The sequence below is a fragment of the Hyperolius riggenbachi genome, chromosome 4 (genome assembly GCF_040937935.1).
Source record: "Hyperolius riggenbachi isolate aHypRig1 chromosome 4, aHypRig1.pri, whole genome shotgun sequence".
NCBI classification, from domain to species: Eukaryota; Metazoa; Chordata; class Amphibia; order Anura; family Hyperoliidae; genus Hyperolius; species Hyperolius riggenbachi.
In genome coordinates, this window is record NC_090649.1 from 473,067,074 (window position 1) to 473,094,960 (window position 27,887).

At 46.2% G+C, this 27,887-nt stretch overlaps 1 protein-coding gene across 4 annotated transcripts in view; it reads right to left on the reverse strand.

The window, feature by feature from the left end:
- Positions 1-23,593: 23,593 nt before the first annotated feature.
- SLC30A10 (solute carrier family 30 member 10) overlaps positions 23,594-27,887 on the reverse strand; it is a 96,974-nt gene continuing 92,680 nt past the window's right edge. For all 4 annotated transcript variants that reach the window (XM_068232913.1, XM_068232910.1, XM_068232912.1 and 1 more), the window contains one exon: positions 23,594-24,996. In XM_068232913.1, coding sequence (XP_068089014.1) covers positions 24,515-24,996 — 482 coding nt within the window. In that variant the 3' untranslated portion in view covers positions 23,594-24,514. The remainder of the gene's footprint in view (positions 24,997-27,887) is intronic.

Here is a 27,887-nt window from a genome sequence, read left to right on the forward strand (position 1 = left end):
TAACAGTGTGCTGAGCAGGAAACTGAAATGACCATTTTCAAAATGGATGATGGAGAATTCCATTGACCACAGTGGAAAAACAGAACACGGGAGAGGAGAAAGAGATGGATAAGCAGACTACATGGGAGGTAAGTATGATGTGTGGATGTTTATTTTCACTTTTAAAATTCTCAGTTCAGGTTTGCTTTGAGATTTACATTAACCCTCCTGGCGGTCTAATGATTTCCGCCAGGAGGCAGCGCAACAGGTTTTTTTTGTTTTTTTTAAATCATGTAGCGAGCCCAAGGCGATCTCCGATCAGGAAATCCCGTTCAAAGAACGGGATTTCCTGGAGGGCTTCCCCCGTCGCCATGGCGACGGGGCGGGATGACGTCAGCGACGTCGTGACGTAATTGGGAGTCCCGATCCACCCCTCAGCGCTGCCTGGCACTGATTGGCCAGACAGCGCACGGGGGCTGGGGGGGGGGGGCGCGCGGCGCGACGGATAGCGGCGATCGGTGTGCTGACGCAGCTAGCAAAGTGCTAGCTGCGTTCAGCAAAAAAATGAAGCAAATCGGCCCAGCAGGGCCTGAGAAAACCTCCTGCACCGCGGTTACCGCCAGGAAGGTTAATAGTGTAAATTGGGTTTGGTTAACATATGGCCTGGCCATATTCTACCAGTGGGCCCACTGTGAATCAATAAGGTCACTTGGTCTAGAGCACATGTGTCAAACTCTGGCCCGCAGGCCAAATTTGGCCCGCAGTGCCAGAAAACTGGCCCGTCACTACTTTTTTAATTAACACTAGTGACCTTAGGCCATTTAAAAATGGGCTAGGTCTGTCATCGCGCTCCAGCCGCATGCATGCGTGCACCCGCCTGTCGTGCGCCCATCCACTGCGCGTGCACTCGCACACATGCCTGCCCCTTCCTCCCCTTCAGTGTCTCTGCATCCCTCCTTGCACATGCGCAGTGCTACAAAACACACACACAGGGACATGGGACGCAGAGACACTTGGGCTTTATTATAGAGGATTAGCTGTGGCACGCGGCGCTTTGTAATCTGGCAGCCATGCTAGAGGGTCCGCCCCAGGGCCACACCGTCCTGCCCATCATCCTCAGATGAGTGATAGAGCGTTGCTATGCACTATCACTCACCTGCTCCGCCTCCCAACTTGCTCCGCCTCCCGTCACCTCCAGATGACGGCCTAGGCTAGTATCTCCCTCCCTCCTCCTCGCCGCTGGCCGTTGTCCTCTCTTCGCCACTGGCCGTTGCACTCTCCGGTGCGGCAGGTGGCGGCAGTACTGCTATCTGCACACCAGCACTGAAGAGCGGAGAGTGGTGTGTCCCTGGCTGCTGGCGCACGTATACAGGAAGTTCCTGTATATGCGCGCCATCAGTCAGGAACACACAGCTCTCCTGTGTCATTCTCCAGTGCGAGGCTCACGCTGGTGTGCAGAATGCAGAACTGCCACCACCCGCCGCACCAGTGAATGCAGTGGCCAGCGGGCTATTACTGGGACACCTACCTACCTATAAATGAGCACCTACATATTGCCTGGCTACTTATACTAGCACACCTACCTATTGCCTGGCTACCTATACTGGCACACCTACCTATTGCCTGGCTACCTATACTGGCACACCTACCTATTGCCTGGCTACCGATACTGGCACACGTACCTATTGCCTGACTACCTAAACAGAGGCACCTACCTATTGCCTTGCTACCTTTTGCCTGGCTACCTAGAATAGTGGCACACCTACCCATAGCCTGGATACCTATACTGAGGCATCTACCTATTGCCTGGCTACCTATACTGGCACACCTACCTATTGCCTGGCTACTTATACTGGCACACCTACTTATGCCTAGCTACCTATACTGGGACACCTACCTATTCCCTATCTACCTATACTGGGACACCTACCTATTGCCTGGCTACCTATACGGGCACACCTACCTATTGCCTGGCTACCTATACTGGTGCACCTACCTATGCCTAGCTACCTATACTGGGACACCTACCTATTGCCTGGCTATTTATACTGAGGCACCTACCTATTGCCTGGCTACCTATACTGGTGCACCTACCTAGGTCTAGCTACCTATACTGGGACACCTACCTATTGCCTGGCTACCTATACTGGCACACCTACCTATTGCCTGGCTACCTATACTGGTGCACCTACCTATGCCTAGCTACCTATACTGGGACACCTACCTATTGCCTGGCTACCTATACTGAGGCACCTACCTATTGCCTGGCTACCTAAACTGGTGCACATACCTATGTCTAGCTACCTATACTGGGACACTTACCTATTGCCTGGTTAGCTATACTGAGGCACTTACCTATTGCTTGGCTACCTATAGTGGGGCACCTGCTAAGCCTGGCTACCTATACAGAGGCACCTACCTATTGCCTGGCTACCTATAGTGGGGCACCTATGCCTGGCTACCTACAGTATACTGGGGTACCTGCTATGCCTGGCTACCTATTCTGGGGCTCCTATGCCTATCTATACAGGCGGCACATACCTGGCTAACCTTTACTCGGGGAAGCTATGCCTGGTTAACCTAAACAGGTTTTTTTGTGTAATTTTTTGTTGCACCGCAGCTATAAAGTGCAGTGCAAATTGTGGAATGTTGTGCGATCATTCCAAATGGTGGTTCTGGGGGAGGGGGGGGGGGGGGTATAAATATGTCTGTCGGCCCTCTACCTGGTTTAAGTTTTATCTTTTGGCCCTCCGTCTATTTGAGTTTGATACTCCTGGTCTAGAGGGAAAGATAGACTTTCCTTGGAACCTTTTGGAAATACAATAGTCTTTTAGGGCACCTATTCTAATCTGTATCTCTGCTTCTCAGCCTTACATTGTCATCAGCTAATTCATTCTCTCTCTTAGGTTGTTACTTGGCTGCTAAGACAATTATGTTATTACATAATTGAGGGCTATAATTAGAGCTAACTGCGCCCAAGACTGTGCAATGGAAATTAATCTATAATTAGAGGGTATAAATTCACTAATAGGAGGAAGAGATGCTATAGGTTGATTATGAAATATTGGTGGGACAAAAGTGATGCCATGGGCAAATTTGTCTCTGAACCAATCAAAATCAGCAGGAAATAGCAATTGATTATCCCATTTCCAAACTGCATATAATTTGCATACATTTTCATAGAAGTGAGATTTATTATTAGTATCTTATTGATCATCTATAGCCAGGGCCGGATTTAGGCCAAGGCCGCCTAGGACATGGCCTAGGGCACTAAAGCAGCAGGCTAAACTGGTGCAGCATTTGCGAGATCAGGCGAGCGCCTGACGGCGGTACTCTGCTGCTAGCCACCTGTACAGCAGCCATCTTGCTCTCTGTGCACATCTGCACTGTGGCCAGTGGCTATGGACCTGGGCAGCCTTGGAGACAGAAAGGAAGAGGAAGCTTCTGCACTGAAGACGAGCGGAGAAATGAGTGACACTGATGGGTTCTGCGGTGTGAAGGCGAGCTGGCTACCTATACTGGAGGGGGGGATTAAGGGAGTCATCTGGCTACCTCTACTGGGGCGGTCATAAGGCTAGCTGGACTAGAGGGAAGGTGGGGAGGGGTCATCACGCTACCTACACTGGATGGAAAAAGGGAGGGGTCATCTGACTACCTATACTGGAGGGAAGCGTCATTTTGCTACCTATACTGAAGGGGGGGGGGGTGGATTAAGGGAGTCATCTGGCTACCTCTACTGGGGCGGTCATAAGGCTAGCTGTACTAGAGGGAAGGTGGGGAGGAGTCATCTCTCTACCTATACCGAAGGGGGGCAGCTGGTGACAGTGGCCTTGGGTGGTAAAGCATACAAATCCGTCCCTGTCTATAGCTTCAAAGAGCAAAGGGGTTTTTAAGTGCTAGTGATTTTGAAAATCTCTTGCTAATGCAATGCTATGGTTTTGTTTTTTTTTTATAAAATCACATCGCTCCAGTGTGAACACACACACATAGGATGACATTAGGAAGAGCTTTTTAAATCACAAAGCGCTTAGTAGAGCTCTTGTAGTGTGAACAAACCCTAAGGTTCTTTTCTTGTGACCTCTGTTTCTCAATAGCTGCCCCCATCCCTAGCACATCATTCCACCACCCATCAGACTTGCCTCCTTCAACACATTCAAGCAAGCCTTCAAAAGCCACCTCTTCAAGATGGCCTACCCACCCCCTACCACACAGTAACTGAATATTTATTCCACAGCCCTACCTAGTGTGTCCACCTCCCCATAGATTGTAAGCCTTGGGCGGGGTCCTCCCTTCCCTAGTGTATTCTATAAGATCGTGTGCTCCTTTCCTATGATCGCCTCATACTTGTATTACTGGGCCTATCTATCCAGCCCAAAGTCACATGATCATGGATCTTGTACGGTACCCTGTTTGCTTTGTATAGCATTATCCCATGTTGTATAACCTTGTTACGTTACGTCTGTCATCCTTTGTATCATTGCAGGTATTTAACCTCCTCAGCGGTAAGTCCGAGCTGAGCTCGGGCTAAGCCGCCGCGGAGGATTTCTCAGCCCCTGGTTCGGCACGATTTGCACACTTTTTTCTTTGTTACACGCGGCTAGCACTTTGCTAGCTGCGTGTACAAGCCGATCGCCGCCGCTCCACGCCAAATCGCCACTACCCCGCCGCATTAGAGGCCCCCCCCCCGAGACCCCTTGCGCAGCCTGACCAATCATCGCCAGGCTGCACTAAGGGGTGGATCGGGACTCCCGCAGACGCCATGACGTGGATGATGTCATCCCGATCGTTGAAGCCAAACAGGAAATCCCATTCTGAACGGGATTTCTTGTTTGCTCTGATCGCCGGAGGCGATCGGAAGGGGTGGGGGGATGCCATTGCACAGCGGCTATCATGTAGCTAGCGCTAGGCTTTTTTTTCATGACAGTTTTAATAGACCGCCAAGAAGGTTAATGTCCAGCGCTGCACTATAAATACAATAAATAATACTGTAATAATAAAAGCATTGTGAAACCGGCTGTCTGTTGCCGGTCCTGTGCAGCCAAGCTCCCGTCTCTGCCCCCCACTCCCTGCATATTCTTGTACATGGAAATACTGAAACAGAAAAAGTGCCGTCTTCTAATTGTAATGTTTGGAGGGATCCTGAAGACAAAGAACAGCACCAGGAGACTGGTGAGGAGGTAATCTAGACCACCATGGGCATCTTTCAGTATTTTTCCACTAATTCAGGCAAGGCCAGATTTATGCGTTTTGTGCCCCTAGACCAAGTAAGTTGGGGCTCCCCCTCTACCGTGTTTCCCCACATTTAAAACCGCCCCTGAAAATAAGAACTAGCTTATATTTCGAGTATGCTTGAAATATAAGCCCTCCCCTACAATAAGACCTAATGGCAGTGGACGACGCGGAGACACAGCCGGCGCTGGGGACCTGCTCCCTGAAGTCCCCCCGCCCGCTTGCTTTACCTATCCGGTCCCCACCGGCTCCTGGCCCCCTCCATTAAGAAAGTTCCGATCCTCCTGCTGCTTATCCCCCCCATAATTCAATTTAAACCGTAGATCAGCGGTGACGTCAGCTCATGTAATCCAGTAACAGCACCGCCCTATACAGGAAGTAAACAGAGATCACTTCCTGTACACTGCAGCGCTTACTGGACTACATGAGCTGTCTTCACCACTAATCTGCGGTGCGAATTATGCAGGGGATAAGCAGCAGGGGATACAAATTTCTTAATAGAGAGAACCGGCTCTGTTAAGTTCCCTAGAGCTGCTGCATGCTTTGTACACACACTGCTGCTCCATGCTCTGTACACACACTGCTGCTCCATGCTCTGTACACACACTGCTGCTCCATGCTTTGTACACACGTTGCTGCTCCGTGCTCTGTACATACACTGCTGCTCTATGCTCTGTACACACACTGCTGCTCCATGCTCTGTACACACACTGCTGCTCCATGCTTTGTACACACGTTGCTGCTCCGTGCTCTGTACATACACTGCTGCTCTATGCTCTGTACACACACTGCTGCTCCATGCTCTGTACACACACTGCTGCTCCATGCTCTGTACACACACTGCTGCACCATGCTTTGTACACACGTTGCTGCTCCGTGCTCTGTACACACGTTGCTGCTCCGTGCTCTGTATACACGCTGCTGCTCCATGCTCTGTACACACACTGCTGCTCCATGCTCTGTCTGTACACACACTGCTGCTCCATCCAAAGTCAACTGTAGCAGGGAAAGAAAGGGGGCAGTGCTGTAAGATGCAGCATACCTGCAGATATTCTGGTGTCTCAGCTTGTGCCTGTCACCAGACACTGCACCGGCCCTGGTCTGAGGGGGGATTCTGGGCAGCTGTAATCCCCCCCAACGTTTGCCTATGAGGGCGATCTAGCTATATCCAGGGGGAATCTGGCTATATACAGGGGGATTTGGCTATATCCAGGGGGAATCTGGCTATATACTAAAGGGGATCTGGCTACCACCACAAAATATAAGACCTCTCTGAAAATAAGCCCTAGCACATCTTCTGAAAGGAAAAATATAAGACAGTGTCTTATTTTCAGGGAAACACGGTATGTGTAGCAGCGCCCCTCCCATTCCATGAGCAGCCCTATCTTTCATGTGTATCATCCATGTACTGCAGCCACCTCTCTTTCATGAACAGCGCTGCGGGCATCAGTTTCCCCTTTTCATGTGTTGCTCTCCATTTGCAATACTCCTTTTTCACATGTAGCAGCTTTCATGTCCAGGTGCCCCCTCAGCAGGGGCGCAGCAATAGGAGTAGCAAAGGTTGCGACCGCATCAGGGCCTTTGGGCCAGAGGGGCCCTGAGGGTCCTTCCTTCAACTGCAGTTTGGTCCTGTGCGCATAATAATCACTTCTATGGATACGTTGAACAGTGGTAATCATTAACAAGCTGTTCCCCATCCCCTTCTTGCACCTCTGACACTGTGGTTGCCATTGGCAGGTTTTGGTGCGTCGTGTCAATTGCTATGTATATAGTGTTTGGGGGCCCCAATGTAAAACCTGCATCAGGGCCCATAGCTCCTTAGCTACGCCACTGCCCCTTAGGCTGCAGCCACCCAGGGCCCAAGCCTTGGTGGCCTTTCCAGAAATCCGGCCTTGGATTCAGGGGTATTTTAAAGAGACACTGAAGCAAAAAAAAAAAAAAATGATGATATTATGATTTGTATGTGTAGCACAGCTAAGAAATAAAACATTAAGATCAGATACATCAGTCTAATTGTTTCCAGTACAGAAAGAGTTAAGAAACTCCAGTTGTTATCTCTATGCAAAAAGCAATTAAGCTCTGAGACTTTCAAAGTCCTGGAGAGGGCTGTTATCTGACTTTTATTATCTCAACTGTTCCTGGACTATTTACTTTTCCTCTGCCAGAGGAGAGGTCATTAGTTCACAGACTGCGCTGAAAGAATCATTTTGAATGCTGAGTGTTGTGTAATCTGCACATATTATAGAATGATGCAATGTTAGAAAAAACACTATATACCTGAAAATAAAAATATGAGAATATTTTCTTTGCTGCTAATCTTCTAGTAATTATTCATAGTACACAACCAATTAATTCATTATATCATATTTTTTTTCCGCTTCAGTGTCTCTTTAAGGTAGGACATGTATACAGCAGTCACGGAATATATAACGCTGTATATGATGTAACAGAAGCTGAACTGAAACTTCAGCTTGCAGGAAACACTTTCTGGCAAACGAAGTAATAAATTAATGAGCCGATGAACCGAATACTTGGTCTGGAACTGTTTGTTTACACCTCCCAGTAATTATTAATCTAATGCAGGTTCCGGGACAAGGACTGATTTTATGTCCGTAGAGTTTGGGTTCTCCTACTGCTTTGGGAACAGCAATTCTTAAAGGAAATGTCAAGCTATAGAAAAAAAAATATCTACTTACCCGGAGCTTCCTGCAGCCCCTGGAAACCGCTATGTCCCTCCCCACAGCTCCGCTATCAGCTGCCGGCCCTGGGTCCCCACCGGTGCAGAGGCCAACCTCACGAGGTCGTCCTTTACTGTGCCTGCGTGAGCGCCGCTGTCAATCAAGTCTACATTCTCCGGAGTGTTCTACGTAGGCTCAGTAGTTCTGTGCCTGCGCAGTACACTCCGGACAATGTGGACTTGATTGACAGTGGAGCTCACCCAGGCACAGTAGAGGACGGCCTCTGCACCGGCGGGAACATAGCGGCTGCCAGGGGCTGGAGGAAGCCCCGGGTAAGTAGATCCTTTTTTTTTAGCGAGCCTGGACATTTCTTTTTAGCTGAATACTCACCTTATGATGGATCGGGGGACCACACAGCAACACCTCCCAACGTACGAGGTTCCCCGTGACTAGATCCCAGTGTTCGGTTTTGGCCCACTTTGCATTTGTGTTTGACCCCCCCCCCCCCCCCCCCCCCCCGCCCCCTAAACCCTTCCGAGCAGGCAAGGAGAGGTTCTGTCACACAAACACATTTTTGGCCAAATGACAGGTGACCTTCACATTTGTGGTGTTATAAAGTAGCACGTCTCCCAGCTGTAATTAAATCGGCAGTCAGGGTTCGTTAACCAGCTTATGTGTCAGTCAGACTGCATGGAAAATCTGACTTCTGAGTTCCCTGTGACTTTTTCCACCCATTGGCACCTCGGAGCAGATTGATGCAGTTTTCATTGGCTTCTTATTGCCTTCTAAATACTTGTAACCTGCAGATAACTTTATTACTCATGAAAGTGTCTTGCTGTGTTTTTCCGCCGTGCTATCAGAATATGCACTGATTATATGTCAGTTATGCAAGGTGTAATTCTGGGAAAGAAAGGTAAGGCACATATATCAAATTTACATAAAGATTTAGTATAATTCTTCTGACGCTGGCAAATAGGCATATTACAGTCTACTTATCATGGGTGCTCCACTGTATATACGATTACCTATTAAATAAAGGGAGCTAAACGCGGACCAGAACTCCAAACTTCCTCTCTGCTCTAGCATAATAACTTTAAAGGATACCCGAACTGACATGTGACTTGATGAGATAGACATGTGTATGTACAGTGCCTAGCACACAAATAACTATGCTGTGTAACTTTTTTTCTTTCTCTGCCTGACAGAGTTAAATATCAGGTATGCAAGTGGCTGACTCAGTCCTGACTCAGACAGGAAGTGACTACAGTGTGACCCTCACTGATAAGAAATTCAAACTATAAAACACTTTCCTAGCAGGAAATGGCTTCTGAGAGCAAGAAAGAGGTAAAAAAAAAGGGGAATTTCTTATCAGTGAGGGTCACACTGTAGTCACTTCCTGTCTGAGTCAGGACTGAGTCAGCCACTTGCATACCTGATATTTAAATCTTTCAGGCAGAGAATGAAAAAAGTTACGCAGCATAGTTATTTGCATGCTAGGCACTGTACATACCCATGTCTATCTCATCATGTCACATGTCACCTCGGGTGTCCTTTAAAGCAAAACATTTTGTTTGTTACAGCTGATACAAATCCTGCAATAAATCTGCAGTGTTTCAACTTCCTGTTTTTATGGAAGCAGACATAGGGCTCGATTCACAAAGCGGTGCTAACCCAGTTAGAGACTTTAGGCATGATAACCATTGCACCACGCTGGTGAAAAGCCAGTTTAGGCGTGACAAGTTTAGGTGTGATAAGTTTAGATAAGTGTAGATAGCGTGCAAAGCAGCGCCATTAAACTCTATGCGAAATGCACCAGACTTTGCTAGCGCAAAACTTTTGATCAGCTGTGCACTGCGGTGCTAACGCAGTTGGTGCTTAAAGGGACTCCGAGCTCATCTAAAAAATAAAAGTTGTACTCACCCGGGGCTTTTTCCAGCCCAGTGCTGGTCGGGAGGTCCCACGACGGTGTCCTGGCTCCTCTCCTACTCCCCGCTCCGGAATGGCTGACCGGCCGCAGCCCGGGCGACACTCGGCCGAGTGTCGAGCTGCTCCTTCCGCGTATGACGCGGCTGACGTCACACGCCGGCCGCCTCGCGTCATCACGGCGGCCGGCGTGAAAGTACTGCGCATGCGCGATTAAAGCGCGCATGCATGGTACTTTCACGCTGGCCGCCGTGATGACGCGAGGCGGCCGGCGTGTGACGTCAGCCGCGTCATACGCGGAAGGAGCAGCTCGACACTCGGCCGAGTGTCGCCCGAGCTGCGGCCGGTCAGCCATTCCGGAGCGGGGAGTAGGAGAGGAGCCAGTACGCCGTCGTGTGACCTCCCGACCAGCACTGGGCTGGAAAAAGCCCCGTAAAAAAAAAAGCCAGTACCTCGTTCAGTAAAGAGTCCACAACACACCAGGGTGGCCTATTGAGCGTGACCTCTGTGGCTGCAGCTATCAAGCACTTATAGGAGAAAAGTGAAATACAAATGTTAAAGGGAACCTGAGATGGGGCTAAAACTACAGACTATACATATCTGGCGCTTCCTCCTCCAACTCCCCATTTGTTTGCAATTGGCCCCGGGAAAGTCCTCCGATCCAAGACCAACTACGCACGTCCGGCCTGGCCGCGAAACGCAACCCTGCCGTGTTCACAACGCCTGGAGCATTCTGTGCCTGCGCAGTAGGAATGCGCAGGCGCAGAACGCTCCCGGCAACAAGAGTGAGACGGGAGTGCGCCTGGATGACTGCGCCTGCCCTGACTGGTGCCAGCTGGAAGATTTTTCATGGCCAGTTGCAGGCGAAGTAGGAGGCAATTGTAGACGATGAGGGAGGGATCAGGCTGGCGAGGCTAGAGGAAGCCCCAGGTATGTATATTTTTTATTTCATCCCATCTCAGGTACACTTTAACATCAACATTAGGTTCTACCTGGATGGATTCCACGAGAGATCAGAAGTACTCATTTGAGACTCTGGTCCACAGCAAATAAAATAGCTACAGTTTCTGCTACTGGAGGAGCAGGGACTTTAACCCAGGGTCCTGAACGCATTCACAGCTCTATTTACCTGTAAATTGTTCCTCCATCATGTGACCACAAGATACTTGTACCAGACATTTGGCACTTAGGCCTCAATTCACTAAGGACCAATAGGGAACAGCCAATAGGAAAAGCCAGACAGCCAACTGAGAGAGCTACACAACCCTGCTTCTCACCCCATTTGATCTGTTACTCTGGAGGGCAGGACTTCAGAACGGCAGATATAGAGGAGAGCTCCCTCTAGTGGCTGCATGCACATCTAAAGGGATGCCAAGGATGCAGTGGACACATAAACTCTGACTCATGCACATCACTTGTGGGAAGACTCAAAGCTTCTTGCCTGACCTGCTCCACAGCTGGTGAGACTTCCCGAGCAGGGCTTACTGATATGAAGCATGCTTTTTGGGTATATTACCGAACTTCTACCTCGTGTGAGAAATCTTAGTAATTTTGGAAAAAGTGTAAAATACCGATTGAGGTATTCTACCGGCCTTAATTGTTTTATCGAACTGCCCTTAGTGAACTGAGGCCATTGTGTTGGGGTGTAATTGTACATCTCTGTCTATACATGGTACATTGAGTCACTCACGTCCATGGTGGAGGGGAGAAGAAGGACCGTGTCAGCATTCTTCTATGGGGTCCCCAGGATATGTAGTCACTCCACTGTTCTGCTTCAGCAAACAATTTCAGAAAATTGGTCAGCAGAACATTGGTGCTACAAATCTCCCATTTTACCGCAGCCCCAACCACCCCTAGCCTGGACTGCCAACACAACGCAGGTTGGCTCCATGGATTCATACAGATGGCAGCAAGCAGTGGCGTATCTGATGGGGTGCACATAGGGCAGCTGTCATAGGCACCCCTTGACTCACCTCCTGGGGGGGAGGCGTATCAGTGTGATCAAAAAAATCATTCCTCCCTCCCAGCCAGGTTTGAGTTCACACCGGGCCATTACCGTTACGCGGCGGCAGACCACAGTGGTACTGTGTCTGTGTGACATATACGTCACCCTGGCAGCATTGCCCGACTCGTAATTGGCTAGTAGACACCTGCGCCTGTGATTGGGTGTACCGCTGGGGCTGATGGGGGGGGGGGGAGAGGAGAACAACAGTGTGTGCTGCGTGCTGAGTGTGTGCTTACAGACATTGGCTATCATTCATGAACAGGCTGTCGGTAAGGGGAACCCGTGCGGGAGAATACCGCCGTCGGTAGTTTATCCTTCTGGGTGGTCATTCATAAACTTTGTGCCTGGGGCGGTAGCAGTGCGGAGGTTTTCTGGAGAATGGTGTCGGCAGGCGGGCGGTAGGCATGCGGAAACAGAAAAGCTGTCCGAGTCCCTCCATGCGGTGCTCTCTCTGCTGATGTGTGGGAGGTCCGTCCCATTCACTTACATGTACTCCGCAAGCTTCCCGCTACATCCAGGGGATCGGTAATCCCCTTCCGCATACCGCTATGCGGAAATGTTTATGAATGAACATTTTGATACTTTTTCTGGATAACTGCGTATCCACACTGCACAAGGCGGTACGTTGTCACTCTGCACGGGAATGTCAGCTCCGCATGCGGAAAGAGGCTTTATGAATACAAAACTTGCTCAGTGCTCGGTAAAGTCAGCGGTATTACGCATTTCCGCATGCGGGAATGCTTTATGAATGATAGCCATTGAGTAGGCAGTCGGAGATAAGTTAAGGACAGGTAATTAAACCAACTAAGGAAGTTGACAGCACTGCAATGATTATTTATGACACATTACAAAATCTATTCTGAAGCAGCCGGCCACTTCTTTCCCACATTTGGTTTAATTCTTACAGTTTCCATTGTACAGCAGGCCCCTGCTTTCCCCACATAAGTTCTTCTGGGATTTTTCCCAGAAGTACTAAAATTATGTGGGAAAACAAGAGCCTGCTGTACAATAGAAATTGTAAATGTGTGAGCGATATAAGATTACTCCAGTTGGAAATAAAGATTGTTCACATCCAGGCCCTGAAGCCTTGTAGTTCCCTTGTTGTCACAGCGGGATTTTAGGCAAGACCACAAAGACCACGGCTTAGGGCATCAGGAGAGCAAGGGGCGGGCTGTGGGCAGCAGGGTGGAAGTAGCAGTTAGCCTGCCGAACATTCGTCCTGCTACACACAGTTTGCACCTAGTTGTAGGCGGCTACCAACAGGCGGTTCTGTCACATGGGGATGAAGGGGCAGCAAACGGCCACATACAGTGATCTCTCGGCTGCCTGTGCTGCTTACCAAGGAGCATACTGTACAATCTCATCCCTGGCATCACTTCACTAACTGTCCTCAGAGCAGTTTATAATATAATCCCTGCCATCATGTCACTAACTGTCCTCAGAAGAGCATATAATGTAATCCCTGACGTTTGGGGGGGAGTTTAGGATGCTGTTGGTCCAGGGGCAGCTGGTGATAGCAGGCCTTGTACGGTAAAAAGTACAAATCCGGCCCTGCTTGCTGTCCTCCCGGTCCTCCTTCTTGATCCATTGTGCCACAGGGCACTGTAAACTGTGTGCACTACTGCACATGTGCGGGCCCAGGGCACCTTGACTGCACTCCCATAGAGCGTTATGTAAAGGCGCTGCCACAGAACGCTTCCAGCCCTGGGAGTGCGATCAAGTAGGCGTACCACCAGACCAGCACATGGGCCATAGTGTTTTATCTGATACTAGTGACCTAAGCCTGTTTAAAAACGAGCTCTAGGTCTGTCGCCACGCACACGCACCCTCCCGCCGCATACACACACGCGCTCACCCGACTGCGGCGCGCGCACACACGACCGGCCATCCTGCCTCCTGCTTCCTGTCCCAACGGCTGTGTCAGTGCAGGACATGCGCAATGACACAGGGACATGGGATGCAGGGACACTTGTAGATTATTAGGTAGGAGGATTATTATAGAACTAATTGGTGAGGAGCGCAATTTCAGTGCATGCCTTAAGTGCTGTTTGTATGTTCTCCCCAGCGTGGGTTTCCTCCGGGCACTCCGGTTTCCTCCAACATCCCAAAAACATGCAGATAAATTAATTGGCTTTCCCCTAAATTGGCCCTAGACTATGATACCTACACCACACAATACATACATAGACATATGACAATGGTAGGGATTAGATTGTGAGCCCCTCCGAGGGACAGTTAGTGACAAGACAACATATACTCCAAATCCATAACAAGTGTAGCCTAAAAAACACCGGATCTGAAGATAGTCCCCTCTATCGGAGGAAGGGAAGGTTAGTAGCTGGGGGCCCCCCACAGCTCGGGCCCCCCTGCGATCACAGTGGCTGCTCCCCTCTAGTTACGTCCCCTGCAAGCAACCAATTGTTAGCAGCGTTCCTATAATCATAATTTCTAGCACTGCATTAGAATAAGAAAACGTGACATCATTTATTACAAAAATAAACATTTTATTATGTGTCCCAGAACCCATACAGACAATGTATCTGACAAGGCATAAACTATACTCTCTATCTGTGATAACAGCTCACAGTGATGTTATCATTCTGAACATAAACTACACAAAAACAGCAAAAAAGAAAAAATGTGTACAGATATAGTTTGTTGTTCAAGACAAAATGGTTTCAGTAGTTTTACCTTTCAGACCCGAGTCTATGAGTTTATAATAACTATTTGAACACAACAAGGAGGGCCATATTTATCAAAGCATTGCCAAGTTTTTTTCTTGTTAAACTGTTCTAACCAGTAGGGGGAACTGTTCTGCATGATAATTAGAACATTCTTAAATTCTACTTAACCACTTCAGGACCACAGTACTAAACCCCCCTAAAGACCAAGCTGTTTTTTAATTGGCCACTGCAGCTTTAAGACCAAGCTGCAGGGCCGCACAACACAGCATTCCCCCTCCCCTTTTCTCCCCACCATCCAAGCTCACTGTTGGTGGGGTCTGATCGTCCATAAATCAATATTTTTGTTTGTTTGTTTTTTTATAAAAATGACTATTTTTTTATATGTATTTCCTGCTCCCTCCATCCCCCCTCCAGCCAATCAGGGTGATCAGCTGTCATAGGCTTCAGCCTATGACTGCCCACCCTGTGGAGGGGACAGCCGTGTCACACGGCTGTCCCCAGTACAGCCCTGCTGGCGATCGCAGCGCTGTACATGTAAATAGACGGCCATTACGCCACCAGTCTTCCGACCGGCGATCGTCGCTCGGAGACTGAAGGTGGGGCGGAGCTCCGCCCCCCAAGCAGGAGATGCGCGCGCATCCTGCGATCTCCTGCAAACTGCAGCCCCAGGACTTGACGCCAATCAGCGTTAGGCGGTCCTAGGGCTGCCGCCGCGACCACGCCCGTGGGCGTGGAGCCGTCTTAAGGTAGTTGATAGCGACAGTTTAGCATGAATTTTTAGAACTGCACTACAGTTAAGAAAAGTGCAAATCCATCCTTAAGCTGCAGCATATTAAGAAATGCTTAATAGCAATTCTACATACTGTGCAGCAGTGCAAGCTAGGCATGATTTGTGAAGTGCTCCTCTCCTTGCTGCCCGGTGTCCTGTGAAGCTGTTTTGTGCTTAACCCTTCCAGTGCTAGGCATTGATCCTAGTCTCGTACTCTGCATTCCTCAGAGTCTCCCCCTTAGATTTTGTCTCAAACACTCTTGATAAATGTCCCCCGGAGTGTGCTGTGTTCAAATAGCTACGTTGAACACATTAAGCTAAGTGGAACACATTCCAAGTTTATACTGAAATCCTCGGCATGTAAAACATCAAGTCCTTCAAAATCACATTTCAAATTTCAACATCCCTGAATAAACATGAACACTTTATTCCACCATTTGTTACAGTCGAGTGTCTGCAGTGGACAGATGAAACATTTTTAAATTGGGGCTGGTGGGCCAAGTTTGATGGAACTCTATGGATAGGAAAGAGGTAATATTGCATCAAAAAATGATTGCCTCTAGTTTAAAGTTTTCATCCAGGAGACCGTCCCTCCACCAATTCAGACCAATGAGAATGAGGTTGTCATGTGACTCAGGCAATGGCAATGGAAGCGTTATATCGGGATTCCAACATCAGAAGCTGATGCCTTAGTTGGCACCTCAAGTCCAGGAAATCGCAAACATTTTGGCCAGTGTGGGAAGTGTGCAGTGTGCAGCAAGCAGGGTGGCTGGTCAGCATGTTTGTATAAAGGGAGTGTCTTTAACCCCCTTGCCGTTACAATTCTGGCGGCAAGGGGGCAGCACAACACTTTTTTTAATTTTTTTTTTTTTAAATCATGTAGCGAGCCCAGGGCTCCGCTACATGATAGCCGCTGACAAGCGGCATCCCCCTATCCACTCTGATCGCCATCAGAGTTAGCAGGAAATCCCGTTCAGAACGGGATTTCCTGATGGGCTTCCCCGGTCGCCATGGCGACCGGGCGGGATGACGTCACCGACGTCATGGACGTCAGAGGGAATCCCAATCCACCCCTCAGCGCTGACTGGCACTGATTGGCCAAGCTGCACAAGGGGTCTGGAGGGGGGGGGGGGGCGGCGCGGCTAATCGGCGGCGAGCGGAAACTGCACGCAGCTAGCAAAGTGCTAGCTGCGTGCAGGGAATTTTTTTTTTTTTTAAATCGGTCCAGCGGGACCTGAGAAATCCTCCTACGCAGGTTACCACGAGCTGAGCTCGGGATAACCGGCAAGGAGGTTAAAAAGAATAAAGTCTGTCAGATTTCTACTACTTACTGCATAGCTCCCAACTGTCCCTTTTTCAGAGGGACAGTCCTGTCCAACTTTCCTCCTAATTTGTCCCTCTTTTAGGACTTTGTCCCTCTTTCTATGTAAATATATATATTTCTCTACTAAAAAGTGTGTTTGATTGACTCTAAACTTTATTCCCATCCTTTAAATTGATATATTACTCATTTTAAAATGTTAAAATGAAGGAAAATGAACCAGGATAGAAAGGACCAGTGTGGTTGGAATTATAAAACAACATATTTTCCTCGTTACATTTTTATTGTATGAGTGACTAGGGGTGTAATCAGGGGCGTGGCATGGGCATGGCTTAAAGAGACACTGAAGCGAGACTAAATCTCGCTTCAGCTCTCATATATAGCAGGGGCATGTGTGCTCCTGCTAAAGCGCCGCAATCCCACGGCTGCACGAGGGTCCCTGACCCCCCAACCCACCCCCCGCAAACCTTGGTCGCAGACTTGGTCGCACTTTTTGCTTCCTGGAGGCAAGGGCTAACGGTTGCAGCCCTGCCTCCCAGCGCGTCTATCAGACGCGCATCGCCGCCTCTCCCCCGCCCCTCTCAGTGAAGGAAGACTGAGAGGGGCGGGGGAGAGGCGGAGATACGCGCTGACAGACGCGCGTGGGGCAGGGCTGCAGCGGTTAGCACACGTGCCCCTGCTATATATGAGGTCTGAAGCGAGATCTATTCTCGCTTCAGACTCTCTTTAAGTGTCCCTCTTTCTCACCTCAAAAAGTTGGGAGGTATGCTTACTGTAAGTGACAGCAACATAGGAGAAAAGCAATTTATGGCTCATTTTACTCTGGAAGAATTGTATTCTTTATTTGTATGTGTTTAATGTATTTAAAATTTTTTAATTTTTCACAAGACAACTGATTGGTTGGAGAGATAGCTGTTTAACTTTTGATGCGGTTTTCTGCATTTTTTGCAAATCAAGTCTTCACCACTGTCACATTTAGTAATTCCTTCCAACCCAAAGGAGGGGGGAAAAAAGAGGTAGTGGTTTAAAGAAGTCACCACATGACCGTGAAAACAGCTGACGCTGTGATGTCATCGTCTGGAGCCACGTGAACTTGGCTGAAGGAAAAATAGGCTTTACAAGATCGTGGTCACAAACTATTAGTCATTGTAAAGTCACAGACAAGATAACGTGCCTGAAACAGAAATATTGTGTCTTGCCATAAGTTTAAACAAAGTTTTATGCACACACATTATTTTTAATTCTGTGTAGTGATTAGCACAAATTTCTCATAGACATAATTTTGCATCAAAATTTGCAACTACAATGCAAAATCATAATGGGTAATTTTCAGGAAAAAACAACATTAATTTAGTCTGTTATTGTAGTAATTTGTAATTTTGTGTAATTTCCACGCCGATTTTAGCAATTAAATAATACCGGTAGCACAGCTCCCATACATGCTATTGCCACCAAAATTGCTAAATATGTTAAGGAGAATGGTGGGTAGGAAAAATGCTTTTTTAAACTGTAATTTTTCTGAGTTTAAAAAAACGTTTCTTTTGCATTTTTAAAATCGATTTTTATCAAGGTCTTTTTGAAAAAAATTTTTTACTTGTTCCCACTATTCTCCTTACCATATGTAGCAATTTTGGTGATGATAGCAAACATTATGCAAAAAATGTGCAAAATTATGCAAAAAATATGCAAAATTATGAATAATTACACAAAAGCAATAAAATCTAGAGATCGTAATTATGTATGTGTATAATTTCGAAATTCATGCAAAATTTTGCAGAATTGTAATTAGCTGAATACTAACTGTTTGGATGATTTGGTCACTTTAATCAAATCTGACAGACATCTGTTGCTCCCAATGTTTCCAATCGATTTATTTTCAATAGAGTTTGGGCAGTTTATAAATCAAAAGTGTGATCAGACATGTTGGAAAGTTTTTGTTCGAGCTGGAGAGGGAGGGGCGGCGGGGGGTCGATTGCTGCATAGCGTTGCAGAGCATTGAACGGTTTATGGATTGACACACGTCCCACAATCTTAGATCCAAAGGGTCCAATACCTTGGTCACCACCAGAGTCCACCTCAAAATCTTTGGAGACAGAGCCGTCTGTCATGCTGCCCCTACACTTTGGAACTCCCTGCCACACCCAATCAGGACATCTCCATCCCTGGAAGCATTTAAAGGGATACTGTAGGGGGGTCGGGGGAAAATGAGCTGAACTTACCCGGGGCTTCTAATGGTCCCCCGCAGACATCCTGTGTTGGCGCAGCCACTCCCCAATGCTCCGGCCCCGCCTCCGGTTCACTTCTGGAATTTCTGACTTTAAAGTCAGAAAACCACTGCGCCTGCGTTGCCGTGTCCTCGCTCCCGCTGATGTCACCAGGAGTGTACTGCGCAGACACAGACCATACTGGGCCTGCGCTGTGCGCTCTTGATGACGTCAGCGGGATCGAGGACACGGCAACGCAGGCGCAGTGGTTTTCTGACTTTAAAGTCAGAAATTCCAGAAGTGAACCGGTGGCGGGGCCGGAGCATCGGTGAGCGGCTACACGGGCACAGGATGTCTGCGGGGGACCATTAGAAGCCCCGGGTAAGTTCAGCTCATTTTCCCCCGACCCCCCTACAGTATCCCTTTAAGTCCAAACTGAACAGCCACCTGTTTAGTCTGGCATATATGAGCACCTGACTATTGCCTCTGTAACACAGTCCAGCCTGCAACCCTGTATTGATCCAAGACGTATCTATGTGCTTTAAGGCCTTGTTCACATTGCGATCCGCTCGCGTGTCTGTCCGCGGTGGGCTTTTTTTGAGGCGTTTTTTTCTTCCAATTCCCGGCGCTTGGGTGGGCAATTTGTTTTTGTGGTTAGCGGTTTCCGACGCGTTTATCCCGAGCGTTTTGGTAATTCACTCCCTGACGCAAGTCAGGAAGTGAACTCTTTGATCCGGGAAAATAATACATTTATTCCTAAAAACGCAACGCAATCGCTCCACAAAGCTTTGAGGTTTTGTGAGCCTTTTTTACGTTTTTTTTTATACCTTCCATTGAGGCGAAATCGCGTCAAAAATGGCTCAAGCACCGCTTTACAAAGCGGAACGCAAACGAGCCAGTCATACGTGAACTACGGTATCTCGTACAGAATCATTGTGTAAGCGCTTTCAGGGCAATTGCGGGAGAAAAGTGCTTTACAAATGCTAATGTAATTGTATTGTATATGGAACCAGCGTAAATTCAGATGGTTCTTCTCCTCCTCCTTGATTCTCATCTGTCCACTTCAGACACTTTATCACCTCATTTATTGGTATTTTCTTTTAAATCCAACATACGAAAATAAAATTCTAATCATACAGAGATAAAAGGCACAATTACAACCTGAGTTCAGAAGAACTAATAAAAAAACAAAGAATTTTCCTTATAAACCATCTCTATATATACATATTTTATACATTTTATACAGTCAGGCTCTGATCTTCAATACCTTAGTACAGTGCATGTAAAGATAATCGAGTAATACAAAAAACAATGGGGGTCATTTAAAGCGGACCTGAACTCAGAACTTCCTCTCTGCGCTAAAAGATAAGCAACAGCCTAAAGCCCCATTCACACTTAGAAGAGCAAAACGCCGGCGATTTATGTTGGCATTTTACGGGAGTGATTTTTCCGCGATTTCACACGGAAAATCACTTGACACTGCAGCGATTTCTCCGCGATCGCATTTAGCGCTTTTATAGCACTGAATCGCGATCGCCGGGAAATCGCCTGAAAATGGTGTAGGCTACGCGTTTGCGTATAGCAATTTTGGGTGATTAGCGCAAATTGCCCAAGTAAGAACGGGCCCATAGGGTTTTATTACACAAGCGCTTTCAAAAGCGTTAGCGTTTTGCCGAAGACGCCGGCAAAACGCTCTAGTGTGAATGGGGCCTAATAACCTTTTTGTTACAGCTGATACAAATTCTGCAATAAATCTACAGTGTGTCTACTTCCTGCTTTCATGGAAGTAGACATATTGTTAACATCCCATGTTTACAAATGAGCTGATCTGCCGTGGCAGTCAGGTGACACAGAGGAGAGATCAAATTGCAACTTGTGATTCGTCACAGATGAGGGGGAATTAGGCTAAACTCTCTAAATACATACAGGGTGCATTTCTCTGTGTTTTCCTTCTGTCCTGTGCTAAAGTTCAGGTCCACTCTAAAAAGAAAAAAAAGCAGTTACAGAAGCCAATCAAGTTTCCTGCTTTATCGAGGATGCCTGATCGTTTGCTATAGTTAACTGCTCCATATTTGTTTTCACTTTATAAAGCAGCTTTACATTTATTGTAGTCAGCACATTGATTTCCATAGCATAAAGTAAGGAATTCCATCTTGTATGTCTCCAGTTTCAGTAAAGTGACTTGCGATTGGCCGCTGTGGGATAGCAACATTTAGCATTCTGAATGTGGCCCTATTCTTTGGAAACCAATGAACGTGTCCGGAGGAAGGGCTGCTCTTGTTCTTCAAGTTCTACTCTTGTTTTTTTGCAACAGACAGTGTTGCTTCTGACAGTGAAGTTTAGTTGAAGCATCTAGTTTGGTAAGGGATGACCTTGGCGTGGAGTCAAAGGCTGCATGGTCAACTGTCACCAAAGACAGTTTTCAGTCAGTTACTCATAATCACTGTGCGCTAGAATACAATGTGGAGCAGAATCTCCACCTATCCCCACCAACATTGAGGAGCCGCTATGCTTGCTATAAGATAAAAGCAGCTGCTCCTGTTTTTTCACTGCCTGAGGAAGTGGGCCAAGTCCCACGAAAGGTGTCGCAATTTTTGGAGTGCAATTAAATAATTTTTGATGCCAGTACTTTGTGGAATCATCTATGGGAGGTAAGATTTACTTTACCCCGTTTTTGTTATAAAATATTTTAATCTTATTGGCGCCTCTGTTTGATCTGTTTACATTCCACCAACATTGGTACATTTTGAATTTTCTCCCTATTCCCAGTAATCAGGTTAGATTCAAAGAGAACAAGGATGGGTTGGACCATGGAGATTCTGTACACCAATAGTAATTTCCAGGTCATGTGGATGTTTTTAAAACAGAAACAAAGATAAAATAATTGCATTTCAAGGGTTGGTGCAAGGAGTCAGTAGGAGACACAGGGCCAAGAGCTATTAAAACACCAATAACTGGTCCCTCCTACACTAGAGAGCAGCAGAGAGCCACGTGGACTCCATTTTGTACCTGACAAAATGGCTCCTTGTCCCCCATTTTCACAAAGTGATTAAAATAAACCTGAACCAAACGTTCTTTCACTGAATCTTACCCCTGTTGTGTTCTACCTACCTAAATAACATTTTATTCTATTAAATTCACAGTGTCATCTCACTTTGCAGGCCAAGACTGCGGAACCATGCTGTCTCCTTTTTATGGAGGTGGCCATCTTGCATTTTGCAAACTATGAAAATTGGCAATCTCCTGCATCTGAGACTTTTTTTTATCTTGCTATAAACATCTCTGAGATAAAAATGTTTACATTAGAAGGTGACAGCAAGGTTCGGGAACGTGTCAGCAGTGTGCAGCCAGGCTCAGCCTGGCAATGGTTTAAACAGTCATTATCTCCTCAAACCAGCTTGAGATGTACAAATAAATGTACCAGTGGAATCGACTATACTGAAGTGACGTATAAAACACCAGACTACAAGATCACCACATCAAGTCATTTTGGTCCTTAGGTAAAATTATTTTTAAAACAAAAGTTCTGGCATTAGTTTTATATAATCTCTGTTTATCTATGTTATTATCTAAAGAAAGAAATCAGATGAGGTCAACCAAGATACTTTTTTTCTGTTGTAAAAAATGTTTCATCACTTTCACTAAGTTATTTCTAACGTTCTGGTGAGATAAAGACTTGGGCAGGTAATCCGTACTTAAAATTGCCTAGTTGAAACCTTCTTTGGGTAACAACAAATCATCCTGCAGATGTTAATAGTTTAAGTGCCAGCCTGGGTAACTGTATGTATTGTTCATGAAACGTACATCTAAGCATGATAACGCAGTGTGTTGATGATAAATGGTGTCAAAAGCCCCCCCGCCTCCCTGTTTAAGGATGATTATTTTAGTTTAACATGCATGGCTTCTTTCTCCTCTCTTGCCAGCGTACGTACAAAAAGGGCGCCTGGACAAAAAGGGCGCGGGGTGCAAACTCTAAATAATAATTAATCATTAATAGGGTTTATAAATATAGTGTGCTATATTTCGTTTACAAATAATGTTTAACAAAATTATAAATCATTAAATAATGTTTATGAAATCGGAAATTGTGAAAACGTTAATCTTCCCTGTTTCAAAAGTTAAACTTATAATTACGTTTATAAAAAAACCAATAATATATGTTTAATTGTTATAATTGTATATTATTGTGAATAACAGTCATTTATGGTTTGTTCTTATAATAAAATCTGAAAATATTGTTTATAAAGATGATATAAATATAACTACGTTCGTAATAAGTGTTGTAATACATTAGTAATTATTACTAAAATTTTACTAAAACTATACCTAAGCCTACTCTTACACAGAACCCTACCTGTACCTATCCCTAACCCCTAGACTCCCCTGTTGGTGCCTAAACCTAAGACCCCCCTGTTAATGCCTAAACCTAAGACCCCCCTGTTAATGCCTAAACCTAAGACCCCCCTGTTGGTGCCTAAACCTAAGACCCCCCTGTTGGTGCCTAAACCTAAGACCCCCCTTTATTATGTGGATAATTATGTTTTACTAATTGTGGATTAAAAAAATATTTTGCAATTTACGTTACGTACTGATCGCTTTATTTTGTGAATAATAATGTTTTACAAACAGTAAGGGATAAAACTTTAAATAATGTTTTAATTATTTAAATAAGATAAATATGTTTATTATTTTCATAAACGTTATTCGGCACGGGTGCATTTTATAAACGTAAATCACCACAAGTTCAGTTATAAATCATTAAACAGCTCCGGGCGCCGTTTGTAAACTTTATTTAGCTCCTGGCGCCGTTTATAAACTTTATTTAGCTCCGGCGCCCTTTTTTCCTACCCGGCGCCCATTAAACGCTATTTATTATGGGAGTGAATGGCGGCGCCCTTTTTGTCCACTAGCGGCATGCGCCCTTTTTTCCCAGCTCCCTCTTGCCAACCACTTTGTCCAAAACATGCATCATCCCGGTCCTCAAATGATAGTCCTTTCTCCCTGAAGTGCAGTTAACCGCCAGAGTCTTGTTCTACACGGTTAAGATCCGTTCCCCAGGACACAGTGCCAGGTGTAGGCACTGATGGTACGCCACTTGTGCATAAAATCACCAAATGACATGAATTCCTGAGGTTCCTGCAATGTTTGCCTGGCTGCGTCAAATGCAATAAAGCTACAAGTAACTCAACAGTGAATGCCGGACAAATACGGCACCCATGTCCAAGGGCCTTGAAGCACTCCAGGTACAACTCAGTAACTACACAAGGAAAACAAGCACCACGGTGTTGGTGTGAATAAGCTCCTGCCCCTCCTATGTTGACCTGTGTGCTTACCTAGGTGTTTTGAAGACAAAGCGTACCTTTATCAAGAGACTTAAACAATTAACATCTTTGTAACTACTATGAAATAGTTTGATTAGATTTGCTCTGTGCTCGATCATACTAAGGGCTGCTGAGGAGTTGAGAAGCCTGAGCACAGGAAGTGGAGATTCTGCCCTTCCCTTTCACAGAACTGAATGGGCTGTGCTACTCGTAAGTTACCGCCCACTTACTTAAAAGCAGCAGACAAGGATCATGTGACTCAAATTTCAAACGGATATTTAAAGTAGTTTCCAAGGCAACTGTCAGTTTGAATGGTTATATTACTAAAAGAGAGGGCATTTTACTTATCTGTGCATGTATTTGTTTTTCTGGCCCGTGTTACACTTTTAAGATTTCTTGGTTTAAAAACGAGTGCCCTTTGAGTTCAGCCCCTGATTTTCTGAGCCAAAACCATTTACGATCTTCACATTCGATGGCTCGTCAGGAAGAGAGTCCACAAATTCCTCGGCATCGACCGGTATGTTTAAGTCGTTACTTTGGTACCACACTTGAGAGGAATGACCTCTCTTCAGAGCTTTGCTGGGCGTCGCCTCGAACGGGACCAGGTCCTGGCTGCAGCACAGGAACTCGTCGCACTTCTTGGAGATGCAGGGGTTGTTGCAAGCTAACGAGAAGTCCTTCTCATTGGTGAATTCGGCCTGGAGAGTCACGGCGTGGACCCCCTGAGAGTGGAAAACTTTTCGGATGGCGTGGTTGGCTGCCTCGTAGTCCGTGAAGTTGTTGAACTTGACGTGGAGAGTGCCAATGTTCTTTCCACTGGCCAGTTCCCATACGTGGATCTCATGGAGGCTGTTCACACCTGGAAGTAAGGCTATTTTCTGACCTGTGAATGTGAAGATAAAAAGAACAGAACTGGACATTAGTGTTGTCATAATCATAACTTCTAAAAAGAGAGAAATTACCTATCCTAGCCCCCATTCCACTCTTTGTCTCTTCTACCCCACCTTTCACCCACCAAAATCAACCTCCATCCTCATCCTAAAGTTCACAAGTTCACTTAAAGGGACTCCGAGCAGTGCAGAAACTATGGAAAGATGCACATCATTTTAAAGCTCTCTTTCTCCTCTTTCTAATGATATATAAACCGCCACCCTACGCCTTTTAGTTTTCGCTATTTTCGCGATTGAAATTGCCGCGGCCGCGATTTCGTTCGCGAAAATAGAGAAAACTAAAAGGCATAGGGCAACGATTTAGGTGTCGTCAGAAAGAGGAGAAAAAGAGCTTTAAAATGATATCCATCTTTCCATAGTTATATTGTATTACACAGGGTGACTTTTTGTCAAAGTCAGCAGCTGCATTCAGCAGAATGGAGCTGCTGACACTGGGGAAAGTGTCGTCCTGTGTAATACAATATAACTATGGCTTGATGGATATCATTTTAAAGCTCTCTTTCTCCTCTTTCTGATGACACCTAAATCGTTGCCCTACACCTTTTAGTTTTCTCTATTTTCGCGATCGAAATCGCGGCCGCGGCAATTTCAATCGCCAAAATAGCAAAAACTAAATGACGTAGGGTGGTGGTTTATATATCATTGGAAAGAGGAGAAAGAGAGCTTTAAAATAATATGCATCTTTCCATAGTTTTTGCACTGCTCGGAGTCCCTTTAAAGGACAAATATTCTGAAAATTTTGAAATACATGTGTATGTATAGGTATAAAATGTGCATTTGTTCAAGAGTAAAATACGCTATAATTTTTTGTTTTTCCTACGTCACTGTCACTTACAATAGGTTGTAAAAATCTGTCAGGCTCTGGATTAGTCCATCTTCTCATGGGGGATTCTCTCTTTTTTTTCAAAAGCTGCCAAAATAGAATGTTGGCAAGTAGGCAGCCTGGGCGGCACCTTTGTATAGATCCTTTTCAGGGAGTGCTTTTGTAAAAAATAAAGGAGATACTAAGAATCCCCCATTACTAGTTGGACTAGTCCAAAACCTGTAAGACCAGTCAGATTTCTATTGCCTTCTGTAAGCGACAGCAATATAGGAGACAAGTAAATTATAGTGCATTTTACTCAGGGAGAAATGCAGTATCTGTACACATTTATTTGAAATTTTACAATTTTCCCTGATAGTGGTCCTTTAACTTACCAATTGTTCATCAATCCTTAAGGCAACATTTAAGGAATGAATGCTGTACAATATTGCTGCCCAGCTATGACCAAGCAGCTAGCACTATTCAATGGAGAGGGGAGGAAGGATAACTGCCAGAGAATGAGCAAGAAGAAAACAAAAGCGGATAATGCCCTCAGTCGTCATTTAGGCAGGGTTCACACTTGTCCAAGTTTGCATGCATTTTTCCATCAGGAAATGTGAACTTACAGATATCCAATGAAAGTCAATGCGTGGTTTATGGTGGCTAACACCGTGTGTGATTTTTCTATTTGTGTCGCATTGCGTGATTAAAATTCGGACTGCTGGCGTCCGTTTATCGGACACCACTCATGTTCGCCCTATATTTTCCAATGTGCTTCTGTGGAAAATCGCAAACCTATTTTTAAATGCAAAAGCATGTGGTGTACAAAAAAAAAAGTGTGTCATAATATGCGCGTGATTTCGGAGCATCCCAGTGTGAACCTAGTCCCCCCCCCCCCGATTAGCCAGGGTGGACCCCTAAACGATGTAGTGGGGCAGCCGTGCACATGCTATTAGATCCAGAGCTCAGAACAATTGTCTTGCCTGACAATTCTCTAACTTATGTTCAAGTCTTAAAGAGCAACTGTTGAGAAAATAACGTGGTGAATTTTTACAATATTAATTTATAAATTATTTAGTCAGGGTTTGCCCCTTTGTTAACCAGCTGAGCGGTCTGGACGAGCTCAGCTCGTCCAACACCGCCAGCGGCTGCCGCTCAGGCCCTGCTGGGCCGATTTGAATGAAATAAAAAGCAGCACACGCAGCCGGCACTTTGCCAGCCGCGTGTGCTGCCTGATCGCCGCCGCTCTGCGGCGATTCGCCGCGAGCAGCGGCGAAAGAGGGCCCCCCTAGCCGCCTGAGCCCTGCGCAGCCGGAACAAAAAGTTCCGGCCAGCGCTAAGGGCTGGATCGGAGGCGGCTGACGTCAGGACGTCGGCTGACGTCGATGACGTCACTCCGCTCGTCGCTATGGCGACGATATAAGCAAAACAAGGAAGGCCGCTCATTGCGGCCTTCCTTGTTTATTCTGGGCGCCGGAGGCGATCGGAAGATCGCCTCCGGAGCGCCCTCTAGTGGGCTTTCATGCAGCCAACTTTCAGTTGGCTGCATGAAATAGTTTTTTTTTTATTTAAAAAAAACCCTCCCGCAGCCACCCTGGCGATTTAATCAGAACGCCAGGGTGGTTAAAGAGACACTGAAGCGGAAAAAAAAATATGATATAGTGAATTGGTTGTGTACTATGAATAATTACTAGAAGATTAGCAGCAAAGAAAATATTCTCATACTTTTATTTTCAGGTATATAGTGTTTTTTCTAACATTGCATCATTCTATAATATGTGCAGATTACACAACACTCAGCATTCAAAATGAGTCTTTCAGAGTAGTCTGTGAAGTAATGACCTCTCCTCTAGCAAAGGAAAAGTAAATAGTCCAGGAACAGTTGAGATAATAAAAGTCAGATAACAGCCCTCTCCAGGACTAACTTAGTCGGAGAGCTTAATGGCTTGTTTGCATAGAGATAACAACTGGAGTTTCTCAACTCTTCCTGTACTGGAAACAATTACACTGATGTATCTGATC